The sequence below is a fragment of the Protopterus annectens genome, chromosome 12.part0 (assembly GCF_019279795.1).
Source record: "Protopterus annectens isolate FY-2018-M chromosome 12.part0, PAN1.0, whole genome shotgun sequence".
NCBI classification, from domain to species: domain Eukaryota; kingdom Metazoa; phylum Chordata; order Ceratodontiformes; family Protopteridae; genus Protopterus; species Protopterus annectens.
The window spans coordinates 16,329,992-16,343,744 of record NC_056746.1 but is presented as its reverse complement, the minus strand read 5'-3'; the positions used below and the strand labels follow the sequence as shown (position 1 = coordinate 16,343,744).

The window sequence follows — 13,753 nt, the reverse complement described above, 5'->3', positions numbered from 1 at the left end:
AACTGAAAATTCAGAACACAGGCTCAAATTATAAAAGCTAAGTCTATAAAGTGATAGGGCTGCTTTTTAAGAATGTGAAGAACTTTATTTCAACACTGGTGCTGAATTTTTGAAAAGATTGTTTTAGTACGTGTGGTATGGAAAGACAGCTGCAGTAGGGCTAGCCATCTGGTGATGTGAACCCTGTCTCTAGATGATTGTCACTGTAGAAGTGACACCCCAAACCCATGTGCAAAAATGGGAGAAGGGATTATTGATGGATGTGGATGGATTGTTGATAATATACATATGTCCTATTATTTAATATAATGCCTTGTTTTGTATGTGTAACAAAGGCGATTTACTTAACCTTGAAGGTATTCAGGGAAAGTGTACAAGACAATTAATGGAGGTCAAAAGTTGTACTTATGATTTAAGATTAGAGCAACTTGGACTATTTTAAAGCAGTTATAGATACCTGTATGATAAGTTGTGTTTAGCTCATAAGGCTTTAATAAATAAGAAACTCTGTTATTAAGCATCAATTTGCTGGATTCAAACTGGTCCACTAGAGGTGCTGATTTTACATTCAAAACTGATAAATATAGGACTACAATTAGATCAAAATTCTTAACACACTCTATGGCTTGTCTGTGGATAAAATACTTTCAAATGTTCTTCAGAGTGGAAGTCTGCAAATATTCAAAAGCATCTTGATAGTTGGAAGGGATCTAAAGTCTTTTCATCTAATAGAGTGTCTGCGTTTTAATTTAGACTTTGCCCTAACGCAGGAATCACCTGAACTATGAAATATATTGTGATCTAGGATTACCATATTTCCCACTTTTCACATGGTAGTCCCTATTTCCCCCTGTATCTATCCTAATCAATCACTCTATCTCTGAATCTAAAGTCCCTTCCATCTGGAAACAATGCTACACTCTACCTATACACAAAACTCCTCGGTTACCACCAAATTTAGACCTATTGCTATCTTCTCCCCTCTTTCTAAAGTACCAGAAAAATGTATTCATAAACAAGTTATGCAGTATCTAGTACAGGAAAATCTGCATACACCCACTCAACATGGCTTCAGACTCAAACATAGCACTACTACAGCTCTATTATCCTTTCTCAACACTGTCTCTACAGCCACAGAAGACCATAAACTTATTTCTTGCCTATTCTTGGACCTCTCAAAAGCTTTCGACACTGTCGCACACACTCTTCTGCTGCAGAAACTGCATAACCTCAACTTCTCCTCTGATACTGTTGCATGGTTCTCCAGCTACCTCACTGATAGATCTCAATCAGTGAGATGGCACTCTGCACTCTTCTCTCCTTTCCCTATAAAAATGGGTGTACCTCAAGGGTCTATCCTAGGGCCTTTATTTTTTAATATTTTTACTAATCAGCTCTATACCTCCTGTCCTCAGTCATCTTTAGTGCAATACACAGATGACTCTACAGTCATCACCACAGCTAACTCTCTCTCTAAGCTCTTCTCAGCTGCTCGAGCATCTTTTAACTTAGTTGAAACATGGCTCTCCAACAACCAGCTCATCCTTAACCCTAAAAAAACAAAGCTGCTACTCTTCCTACCTAAAAACTTCAACAATATTAAACCGTCCTTCTCCATACAGTCCCTTAATAACACTCCCATTCAGGTAGAATCCAGCACTAAGCTCTTAGGTGTAACCATCGACAATCAGCTTAAATTTGACTTGCATGTTACTAACCGTATCAAAAAGACTCATTCAGAACTAGGGCTCCTTTCCCATAACAAGAAATTCCTTACCTCTGAAGCCAAGATTACTGTCTCTCTTACCTACCTTCTACCCAGTCTAGTGTACAGTTCTCAAATTCTCACAAATCTTAACTCAGCACTCCTGACCAAACTCAAATCTACCTACAACAAGGTAGCTAGATTTGCTGCTCAACAAACCTACAAATCCCATCACTGTCTCTCTCTAAAACACCTAAACTGGCTAGACTTACCCGACCAGCTTCTTCTCTCTCAGCTCCAGATCATCCATTCTATCCTATACTAGCCTTCCTACTGCCCAGCACTATCCCCTCTCATCTCCTATTATTCTCCCTCCAGACCTCTCCAAAGCACTAACCAAGACCTACTACAAATCTACAAACCAAAGTCTAAACTTGGACGCAACATGTACAGCTATCACCCCACTATTTCCTGGGAATAGGCTCCCACTAGAAATCAGGACCCTTACACATCCTAAACAATTTAAGACAGCCACCAAAGAGCACTTTAAAAGTCACTGGTCCTGCCACTGCCCCCCCCTCCTTAAACATCCCCTACTTCTCATACCTTAATCTACTTTCTGCCCTTAACTCACTCTTCTCACTAGCTCTCTCTAATATTCCTTGACTACTCTTTCTACTGTCTTCTAAAATCCATTAAGCAAATTGCCTCAGAGAAACATTCTATTGTAAGTGTCTTGCTTTCATGCAACTACATTATGATAAAACTGGGTTTTTGTAACCACTTACTACAAAAACTATATTAATCTTAATGACATATTTCTTTTTATACATCTTGAAATAGTTTTTCTATACTCCTGATTCTTGACACTGTATAACATTGTATTGTATTGGAACTTAATACCTTGTAATAATCCTGTAACATTGCTGTTTGATGCTAATTTATAATGAAAATTGTATAATATGCTGGAGCTTTTCTCCCTGGGCCTCCACTGAAAAAGGGGCTCTTCAGCTCAGTCGGAAAATCCCGGTCAACAAATGTAAAATAAAATAAAATAAATAAATAAATTTAAGCAGTCATGCTCTGTGGAGAAAACTAAAAGTGACAAATTTCTTGTAATTTAGTTCAAGAAGTCTTTAACTTTAACCCACTTGCTGTGGAAAGCCATAGTTGTTTATCTGAAATACCTCAGTGGGGAAAAAAAACAACAGAAACAAAAATTCTGTTACAACTATTATTTTGGTGACAAAATATCCAGTCCTTCAAATTGATAACTGGTACTGTTTGTCCTGCAGAATATTGTGTTTTTCAAAGAAATATTTCACCTTGGGCATCTGAAAAGGTAACAACTTACAGTAACCAAAAACATAATGCGGTTATTCTAAGTCACTGATTTTTGTGACACTCCTATGTAAGGGTAAACCATCAGTCACCAGTGAAGAGATAGAATTTTATCGTGAATTAGCTCACCTGAGTTATTTTTGTTCCGTACATAGAACCACTGACATCAATTACAAAAATCACATTTTTAGGAACCACAGGAAGGCCTCGAGGTGCAAAATAGTGAACAAAATATCCACTGTAGATCTGAAAGAGATAACCAGAGAGATCACTAAGCCAGTGTTATTTCTAACTGTAGTCTCTAGCTGTCTGTTGCAAGCTTTGTTGATATCCACTCATTACAGAAAAGTATACTCAGTTATAAGTTCAGATAATCTGACAAGCAGTCATGCACAGCTACATTTCTTACTTGTACATCTCCAATTAGGTCCTGTAAATTCACATCATACTGGACAACAAAATCTCCCATGATTCCTGACCTTGAATAATCGGTCTGCTCTTTAGGGGTTGGGTTAAACTTGATGTATGCACAGTTAGCACTTTTTTCAATTGTAGTAGATGAGGGCTTTCCTGTGTCACCTAGGAAAAAAAAACAACATTAAGTGGTTAAATAACAGGAGCAGCATATTGAAAGTTGGATTTACAAACTCTTGGTGACAGGATCAAAAGTGTATTATTTTCTTTTCATACGTTAATAAATGAACATTTTGCCCCACCCCATGAAGTGCAAGGATAAAGTGCTGATTATGACCCACGTGCCTCATGCTTTATTTATTTATTTTTTTTTTATTTTACATTTGCTGACCGGTATAGTCTGACTGGATACATGTCCATTTTCAGTGGAGGCCCAGGGAGAAAAGCTCCAGTTACACACATATACATAACAAATTAAGAGGCAGACAGACAGCTCACATAGCCCTTTCAGAGACAATGAATTTTACAGAGTATGGTACTGATACAGTGAAGTGTTGTCTTCACAGAGGAAAAACAATAAGGTTTCACAGTTTTTCATATTATACATGGCTTAAAAAAATAACAGTTCACAGTGATTACAAATGATATAAAGATGAAATAGGTAACAACATAAAGATATTAAAAGGCAGTAGGTATAAAATGAAGCTGGAGTTTCACTAATGACACAGGTGATGGAGAGACCAAGTGGTGGAGGATGGGGTTAAGCAGCTGATACCAGCTTTCCCGTCCTAGTGGGAGGGAGGTGGGTAGGCCCACCACATTAGCAACATCTACAGGTGAGTGAATGGGCACTTATAGAAAAAGCCTGGCAGGCTTATACTGTTGCAAAGATGAGTGCACCTCTGCATTATGTAAGCAGGCATGTCTGTGGGCATGTGTCTCTCCCTAAACAAGCAGCAATTATGAAGTCCTCAAGCCACCTACTGGGCAGGAGTTAGTGGGATGGGATAGGGGCCATTAGTGGACCATCATCTGGACCACTCCCTCATGCCCAGCTCTCTCCTACCAAGGAAGCAAATGGCCTGATAAGGTTCTCCATATGGGAATGAATGTACTACAGAGCTGCTCTTCAGTCTCGGGATGCCATGCTGTCATCTCTGGAAGAAACAAATCAGAGAGCGGAGAGTAATAAGGGAGCCACTGAGCAAGTCCTATAGGGGGCACACAAGAACAAAAACGAAATAAATAAACATCTCAGCCCAAAGTAAACTTACATTTCATTCAGATCACCGGCAATGTGAATTTGGTGAACAGCTATAGCAAAATTCAAAAAATGCCATAGAGCACAGCATCGTCTGCTTAAAGCAGAATGTCATAAAAGGTTTTTTACTTTCTAAGAATATGTGAAAACTGATTTTCAACAGGATTTGTTACCAAACCTTTCAGCAGCTTTGCTGCCTCACATTTCTAATGAAGTTTATTATTTCTTATGCAAATATCATTAATTTACTATGTTGCAGATTGAACGTATTGGGTCTTAAACACTGCATTAAGTAACTTATTCTTTAAGAAATATTTATTCATTAAAATTACAGTATCAAAAGAACTGCAAATGTTGTCCCTCACTGGTGAGTCTCAAAGTCATTGATGTGAGGACCGAGAAGGATCTTTGTTGGATGGATGTTGCCCATAATAACATATAATAGATACAAATGGGTGAGGACCAAGCAGGATCGTTGTTGGATGGATGTTACCCATAATAACATATAATAGATACAAATGGGTGAGGACCGAGCAGGATCGTTGTTGGATGGATGTTACCCATAATAACATATAATAGATACAAATGGGTGAGGACCGAGCAGGATCTTTGTTGGATGGATGTTACCCATAATAACATATAATAGATACAAATGGGTGAGGACCGAGCAGGATCTTTGTTGGATGGATGTTGCCCATAATAACATATAATAGATACAAATGGGTGAGGACCGAGCAGGATCGTTGTTGGATGGATGTTGCCCATAATAACATATAATAGATACAAATGGGTGAGGACCGAGCAGGATCGTTGTTGGATGGATGTTGCCCATAATAACATATAATAGATACAAATGGGTGAGGACCGAGCAGGATCTTTGTTGGATGGATGTTGCCCATAATAACATATAATAGATACAAATGGGTGAGGACCGAGCAGGATCTTTGTTGGATGGATGTTGCCAATAATAACATATAATAGATACAAATGGGTGAGGACCGAGCAGGATCGTTGTTGGATGGATGTTACCCATAATAACATATAATAGATACAAATGGGTGAGGACCGAGCAGGATCTTTGTTGGATGGATGTTACCCATAACAACATATAATAGATACAAATGGGTGAGGACCGAGCAGGATCGTTGTTGGATGGATGTTGCCCATAATAACATATAATAGATACAAATGGGTGAGGACCGAGCAGGATCGTTGTTGGATGGATGTTGCCCATAATAACATATAATAGATACAAATGGGTGAGGACCGAGCAGGATCTTTGTTGGATGGATGTTGCCCATAATAACATATAATAGATACAAATGGGTGAGGACCGAGCAGGATCTTTGTTGGATGGATGTTACCCATAATAACATATAATAGATACAAATGGGTGAGAACCGAGCAGGATCTTTGTTGGATGGATGTTACCCATAATAACATATAATAGATACAAATGGGTGAGGACCGAGCAGGATCGTTGTTGGATGGATGTTGCCCATAATAACATATAATAGATACAAATGGGTGAGGACCGAGCAGGATCGTTGTTGGATGGATGTTGCCCATAATAACATATAATAGATACAAATGGGTGAGGACCGAGCAGGATCTTTGTTGGATGGATGTTGCCCATAATAACATATAATAGATGGAGCAGGATCTTTGTTGGATGGATGTTGCCCATAATAACATATAATAGATACAAATGGGTGAGGACCGAGCAGGATCTTTGTTGGATGGATGTTGCCCATAATAACATATAATAAATGCAAATGGGTGAGGACTGAGCAGGATCTGTGTTGGATGGATGTTGCCCATAATAACATTTAATAGATACAAATGGGTGAGGACCGAGCAGGATCGTTGTTGGATGGATGTTGCCCATAATAACATATAATAGATGCAAATGGGTGAGGACCGAGCAGGATCTTTGTTGGATGGATGTTGCCCATAATAACATATAATAGATACAAATGGGTGAGGACCGAGCAGGATCTTTGTTGGATGGATGTTGCCCATAATAACATATAATAGATACAAATGGGTGAGGACCGAGCAGGATCTTTGTTGGATGGATGTTGCCCATAATAACATATAATAGATACAAATGGGTGAGGACCGAGCAGGATCTTTGATGGATGGATGTTGCCCATAATAACATATAATAGATACAAATGGGTGAGAACCAAGCAGGATCGTTGTTGGATGGATGTTACCCATAATAACATATAATAGATACAAATGGGTGAGGACCAAGCAGGATCTTTGTTGGATGGATGTTGCCCATAATAACATATAATAGATACAAATGGGTGAGGACCGAGCAGGATCGTTGTTGGATGGATGTTACCCATAATAACATATAATAGATACAAATGGGTGAGGACCGAGCAGGATCGTTGTTGGATGGATGTTACCCATAATAACATATAATAGATACAAATGGGTGAGGACCGAGCAGGATCGTTGTTGGATGGATGTTACCCATAATAACATATAATAGATACAAATGGGTGAGGACCGAACAGGATCTTTGTTGGATGGATGTTGCCCATAATAACATATAATAGATACAAATGGGTGAGGACCGAGCAGGATCTTTGTTGGATGGATGTTGCCCATAATAACATATAATAGATACAAATGGGTGAGGACCGAGCAGGATCGTTGTTGGATGGATGTTACCCATAATAACATATAATAGATACAAATGGGTGAGGACCGAGCAGGATCTTTGTTGGATGGATGTTACCCATAATAACATATAATAGATACAAATGGGTGAGGACCGAGCAGGATCGTTGTTGGATGGATGTTGCCCATAATAACATATAATAGATACAAATGGGTGAGGACCGAGCAGGATCGTTGTTGGGTGGATGTTGCCCATAATAACATATAATAGATACAAATGGGTGAGGACCGAGCAGGATCTTTGTTGGATGGATGTTGCCCATAATAACATATAATAGATACAAATGGGTGAGGACCGAGCAGGATCTTTGTTGGATGGATGTTACCCATAATAACATATAATAGATACAAATGGGTGAGGACCGAGCAGGATCTTTGTTGGATGGATGTTACGCATAATAACATATAATAGATACAAATGGGTGAGGACCGAGCAGGATCTTTGTTGGATGGATGTTGCCCATAATAACATATAATAGATGGAGCAGGATCTTTGTTGGATGGATGTTGCCCATAATAACATATAATAGATACAAATGGGTGAGGACCGAGCAGGATCTTTGTTGAATGGATGTTGCCCATAATAACATATAATAGATGCAAATGGGTGAGGACCGAGCAGGATCTGTGTTGGATGGATGTTGCCCATAATAACATATAATAGATACAAATGGGTGAGGACCGAGCAGGATCGTTGTTGGATGGATGTTGCCCATAATAACATATAATAGATGCAAATGGGTGAGGACCGAGCAGGATCTTTGTTGGATGGATGTTGCCCATAATAACATATAGTAGATACAAATGGGTGAGGACCGAGCAGGATCTTTGTTGGATGGATGTTGCCCATAATAACATATAATAGATACAAATGGGTGAGGACCGAGCAGGATCTTTGTTGGATGGATGTTGCCCATAATAACATATAATAGATACAAATGGGTGAGGACCGAGCAGGATCTTTGTTGGATGGATGTTGCCCATAATAACATATAATAGATACAAATGGGTGAGGACCGAGCAGGATCTTTGTTGGATGGATGTTGCCCATAATAACATATAATAGATACAAATGGGTGAGGACCGAGCAGGATCTTTGCTGGATGGATGTTGCCCATAATAACATATAATAGATACAAATGGGTGAGGACCGAGCAGGATCTTTGTTGGATGGATGTTGCCCATAATAACATATAATAGATACAAATGGGTGAGGACCGAGCAGGATCTTTGTTGGATGGATGTTGCCCATAATAACATATAATAGATACAAATGGGTGAGGACCGAGCAGGATCTTTGTTGGATGGATGTTGCCCATAATAACATATAATAGATGCAAATGGGTGAGGACCGAGCAGGATCTTTGTTGGATGGATGTTGCCCATAATAACATATAATAGATACAAATGGGTGAGGACCGAGCAGGATCTTTGTTGGATGGATGTTGCCCATAATAACATATAATAGATACAAATGGGTGAGGACCGAGCAGGATCGTTGTTGGATGGATGTTGCCCATAATAACATATAATAGATACAAATGGGTGAGGACCGAGCAGGATCTTTGTTGGATGGATGTTGCCCATAATAACATATAATAGATACAAATGGGTGAGAACCGAGCAGGATCTTTGTTGGATGGATGTTACCCATAATAACATATAATAGATACAAATGGGTGAGGACCGAGCAGGATCGTTGTTGGATGGATGTTGCCCATAATAACATATAATAGATACAAATGGGTGAGGACCGAGCAGGATCTTTGTTGGATGGATGTTACCCATAATAACATATAATAGATACAAATGGGTGAGGACTGAGCAGGATCGTTGTTGGATGGATGTTGCCCATAATAACATATAATAGATACAAATGGGTGAGGACCGAGCAGGATCGTTGTTGGATGGATGTTACCCATAATAACATATAATAGATACAAATGGGTGAGGACCGAGCAGGATCTTTGTTGGATGGATGTTGCCCATAATAACATATAATAGATACAAATGGGTGAGGACCGAGCAGGATCGTTGTTGGATGGATGTTACCCATAATAACATATAATAGATACAAATGGGTGAGGACCGAGCAGGATCGTTGTTGGATGGATGTTACCCATAATAACATATAATAGATACAAATGGGTGAGGACCGAGCAGGATCGTTGTTGGATGGATGTTACCCATAATAACATATAATAGATACAAATGGGTGAGGACCGAGCAGGATCTTTGTTGGATGGATGTTACCCATAATAACATATAATAGATACAAATGGGTGAGGACCGAGCAGGATCGTTGTTGGATGGATGTTGCCCATAATAACATATAATAGATACAAATGGGTGAGGACCGAGCAGGATCGTTGTTGGATGGATGTTACCCATAATAACATATAATAGATACAAATGGGTGAGGACCGAGCAGGATCTTTGTTGGATGGATGTTGCCCATAATAACATATAATAGATACAAATGGGTGAGGACCGAGCAGGATCGTTGTTGGATGGATGTTACCCATAATAACATATAATAGATACAAATGGGTGAGGACCGAGCAGGATCATTGTTGGATGGATGTTACCCATAACAACATATAATAGATACAAATGGGTGAGGACCGAGCAGGATCGTTGTTGGATGGATGTTACCCATAATAACATATAATAGATACAAATGGGTGAGGACCGAGCAGGATCGTTGTTGGATGGATGTTACCCATAATAACATATAATAGATACAAATGGGTGAGGACCGAGCAGGATCGTTGTTGGATGGATGTTACCCATAATAACATATAATAGATACAAATGGGTGAGGACCGAGCAGGATCTTTGTTTGATGGATGTTACCCATAATAACATATAATAGATGCAAATGGGTGAGGACCGAGCAGGATCGTTGTTGGATGGATGTTACCCATAATAACATATAATAGATACAAATGGAAAGTATCAATAGACTATTTAGTAGCTGTTTGTTGAGCCGATCACTTCCATAACCAGGAGATTAGGTCACTACAAACTTCCTTTTGAAATGCATGTGAATGACAGCTGATTGAGGCACTTATTTAGTTAAATATTGGAAAAAAGATGAATATATTGATTCATAAGACAATGTTTTGACATAACCAAGGTAAGGCAGTGACAATGCAGATGACAAGATATATCATTACAAGGGAGACATCTATACATGACAGGCACATAGCTACATAGGGTAAACCACCACTCATTATACAATTATTATAGCAGGCTGCATTGTAAGAAAATCAAAGTGGGTGATTGCACGCATCCATCTATCCATCCATCCATCCATCCATCCATTTTCATAAGCAATATAAACTTTTTGTGCCCAACAAATAACCGTAACATCAACTGAAAATAGTAACTTTATACAAATCGTTCAGCCAAAATAGTATCATTTTTAAATTTCATCATGATGATTTGTCTTTATCTTGCATCATTGGACAGCAATCCATTTTGTTGCACAATTCTGACACCTTCTTTCCTACATGTCCAAATACTTACCTTGTTAGTCCATCCATTACAATCAGTATTTCACTTCCCATTATTAAACTGATGTCATAAACAGGTACTTAATTGTACAACCCTATTTTTCACAAAACTAGCAGCCTGAAAACATAAACAAACAAAAATTAAAACTAAATCCACAGCAAACAATTTAAGCAATCACTTTAAATTAAATTAAATAGGCTGCTTTGCTCCTTTTCACTTCAAATAACTTAGCCAAATAGAGCAAGTAATGGACCTTTGAAACCCAGTCCTATATAGTTCAAATTATTCTTGTACTGAATTCTATACATTTCCTGAGGTAACCACCTCTTTTCCAATCTGCATTCTTATACTTCTGACTCATCCAACAGGGCAATAACTTCTCTTCTCTTTGGGGTTTTCCCAGACTTCCATTTTCTAGTTAAAGCTATTTTAGCAGTTAAAATTGCAAGATATATATATCTGCTGTTTCCATTTTGTTACACTGCACTGTACTGTCATGCCTAGCAGCTTTATTTCCTCATTATTTTTATTTCTTGCGTCAATAACCAAGATATTTGCTCCCATTACTGGCCCACTGGCAAAGCGGGATAATGGCATTACTTTAGCTTAGGCAACCCATGTTAAATTAATGTGTTGGAGGGGCCACAAGCGGAGGATGGAAATTAGAGTCCAGTGTTGGCTCTCCATCCTTGGAGGAGAGAGGCTGCCTAGGCTCACTGCAATAAGCAGTGTTAAGAGCCTGGTGAGCATCATGCTGCATAAGCAGCGTGCAGTTTAGTCAGGAGGTTGTGCATGCATAGATGTGTGTGTGCACCTACTGAAAGCAGTCTGGTGAGCATCATGCTGTATAAGCGGTGTGCAGCTCAATCAGGAGGTTGTGGATGCATGGATGTGTGTGTGCACCTACTGAAGGCAGTCTGGTGAGCATCATGCTGTATAAGCAGCGTGCAGTTTAGTCAGGAGGTTGTGCATGCATAGACGTGTGTGTGCACCTACTGAAAGCAGTCTGGTGAGCATCATGCTGTATAAGCAGTGTGCAGCTCAATCAGGAGGTTGTGCATACATGGACATATGCCTGCACCTACTGAAAGCAGTCTGGTGAGCATCATGCTGTATAAGCGGTGTGCAGCTCAGTCAGGAAGTTGTGGATGCATGGATGTGTGTGTGCACCTACTGAAAGCAGTCTGATGAGCATCATGCTGGATAAGCGGTGTGCAGCTCAGTCAGGAAGTTGTGCATGCACAGATGTGTGTGTGCACCTACTGAAAGCAGTCTGGTGAGCATCATGCTGTATAAGCAGTGTGCAGCTCAATCAGGAGGTTGTGCATGCATGGATGTATGCCTGCACCTACTGAATGCAGTCTGGTGAGCATCATGCTGTATAAGCGGTGTGCAGCTCAGTCAGGAAATTGTGGATGCACGGATGTGTGTGTGCACCTACTGAAAGCAGTCTGGTGAGCATCATGCTGTATAAGCAGTATGCAGCTCAGTCAGGAGGTTGTGCATGCATGGATGTTTGTTTGCACCTACTGAAAGCAGTTTAGTGAGCATCATGCTGTATAAGCAGTGTGCAGCTCAGTCAGGAAGTTATGCATGCACGGACGTGTGTGCGCACCTACTGAAAGCAGTCTGGTGAGCATCATGCTGTATAAGCGGTGTGCAGCTTAGTCAGGAGGTTGTGGATGCATGGATGTGTGTGTGCACCTACTTAAAGCAGTCTGGTGAGCATCATGCTATATAAGACATGTGCAGCTTAGTCAGCAGGTTGTGCATGCATGGACGTGTGTGTGCACCTACTGAAAGCAGTAATTGCAGGGTGCCCAATGTTGCATTAGGCTGAATAGAGTTAGGACATGCTCTACATCAGCAGTATGATGCCAAATCAGCATCCTAGATCTCCTCACCAGCCCCAGATGTGGGCAATGTTGAGTCTTGGGGTGGCTAATGCAGGCCCAGTAGACCCAATGAACAAGTAGAGGAGTGGGAGGCAGCTGAGGGTCAGGTGCAAGCACACCTCTCAACTGTACAGATTTGTGCAGAATGGCCAGATTTTTGCCTAATATTTTTGGTCCGTTCCTCATAAAATATGTGGTTTTCTTGAAAATCAATGAAGATTAAAGTCACTAAATAATAACAGATTTCAAAACCTCCATAAAATGCATGCTAATGTAAAAGCTGTTTTCCTAGCAACTAAGTTTATAGAAACAATACTTAAAATTTGTCCTTATTTTTTTACCTATTTTTGGACTTTTGTCCCCCTATTATTTATGGCTTTGTCCAGATTTTTTTTGCATTAAGAGGTTGACAGGTATGCTGTAGGGAGAAAAGAAAAAATACATTTGCTCCAATTTATCCTTAAAGTCTGCAAATATTGAACATAACCAAAAAATTTCTTCCCAGTGCTCCAATTAACTCCTACAACAACATGCTTCCAGATTACATAACAACTTTTTTCATTTCGTTGTAGTGAATAAAATGTTTGTGGAGTCACTTCCATGCAAATATCATCCTAAACAGTATCATTTTGTAACATATCTGGTATTTAAACATATAATTTCCCAGTTTTCCATTGACTTTCTTTCTTAAAAAAATGTTCTCATTATATTTACAACTTGTGATCCTTTAAGATTTAATTTCATTGAAAGCCCTGCTCTCTAGTCTTTTTGTTGTTGGATCTTCTCCCCTGGCTTCAATCAATAATAGTAATACACATACTGATGTTTCTAATAAAAGATCAATCAATCTCATAGTTCACTTGTATTAACTATTCCCTCAATCCCAGTTTGCAAATATTCCAGCAGTCCACATGTTTTGTT

General features: G+C 39.4%; 1 protein-coding gene across 1 annotated transcript in view; it reads right to left on the bottom strand.

Moving 5' to 3' along the window:
- ITIH6 (inter-alpha-trypsin inhibitor heavy chain family member 6) overlaps positions 1 to 13,753 on the bottom strand; it is a 539,081-nt gene that overhangs the window by 93,063 nt on the left and 432,265 nt on the right. Inside the window, exons 6-7 of the mRNA XM_044090532.1 lie at positions 3,456 to 3,625; positions 3,176 to 3,292 (exon numbers count right to left, since the gene is read on the bottom strand). Coding sequence (XP_043946467.1) covers positions 3,176 to 3,292; positions 3,456 to 3,625 — 287 coding nt within the window. The remainder of the gene's footprint in view (positions 1 to 3,175; positions 3,293 to 3,455; positions 3,626 to 13,753) is intronic.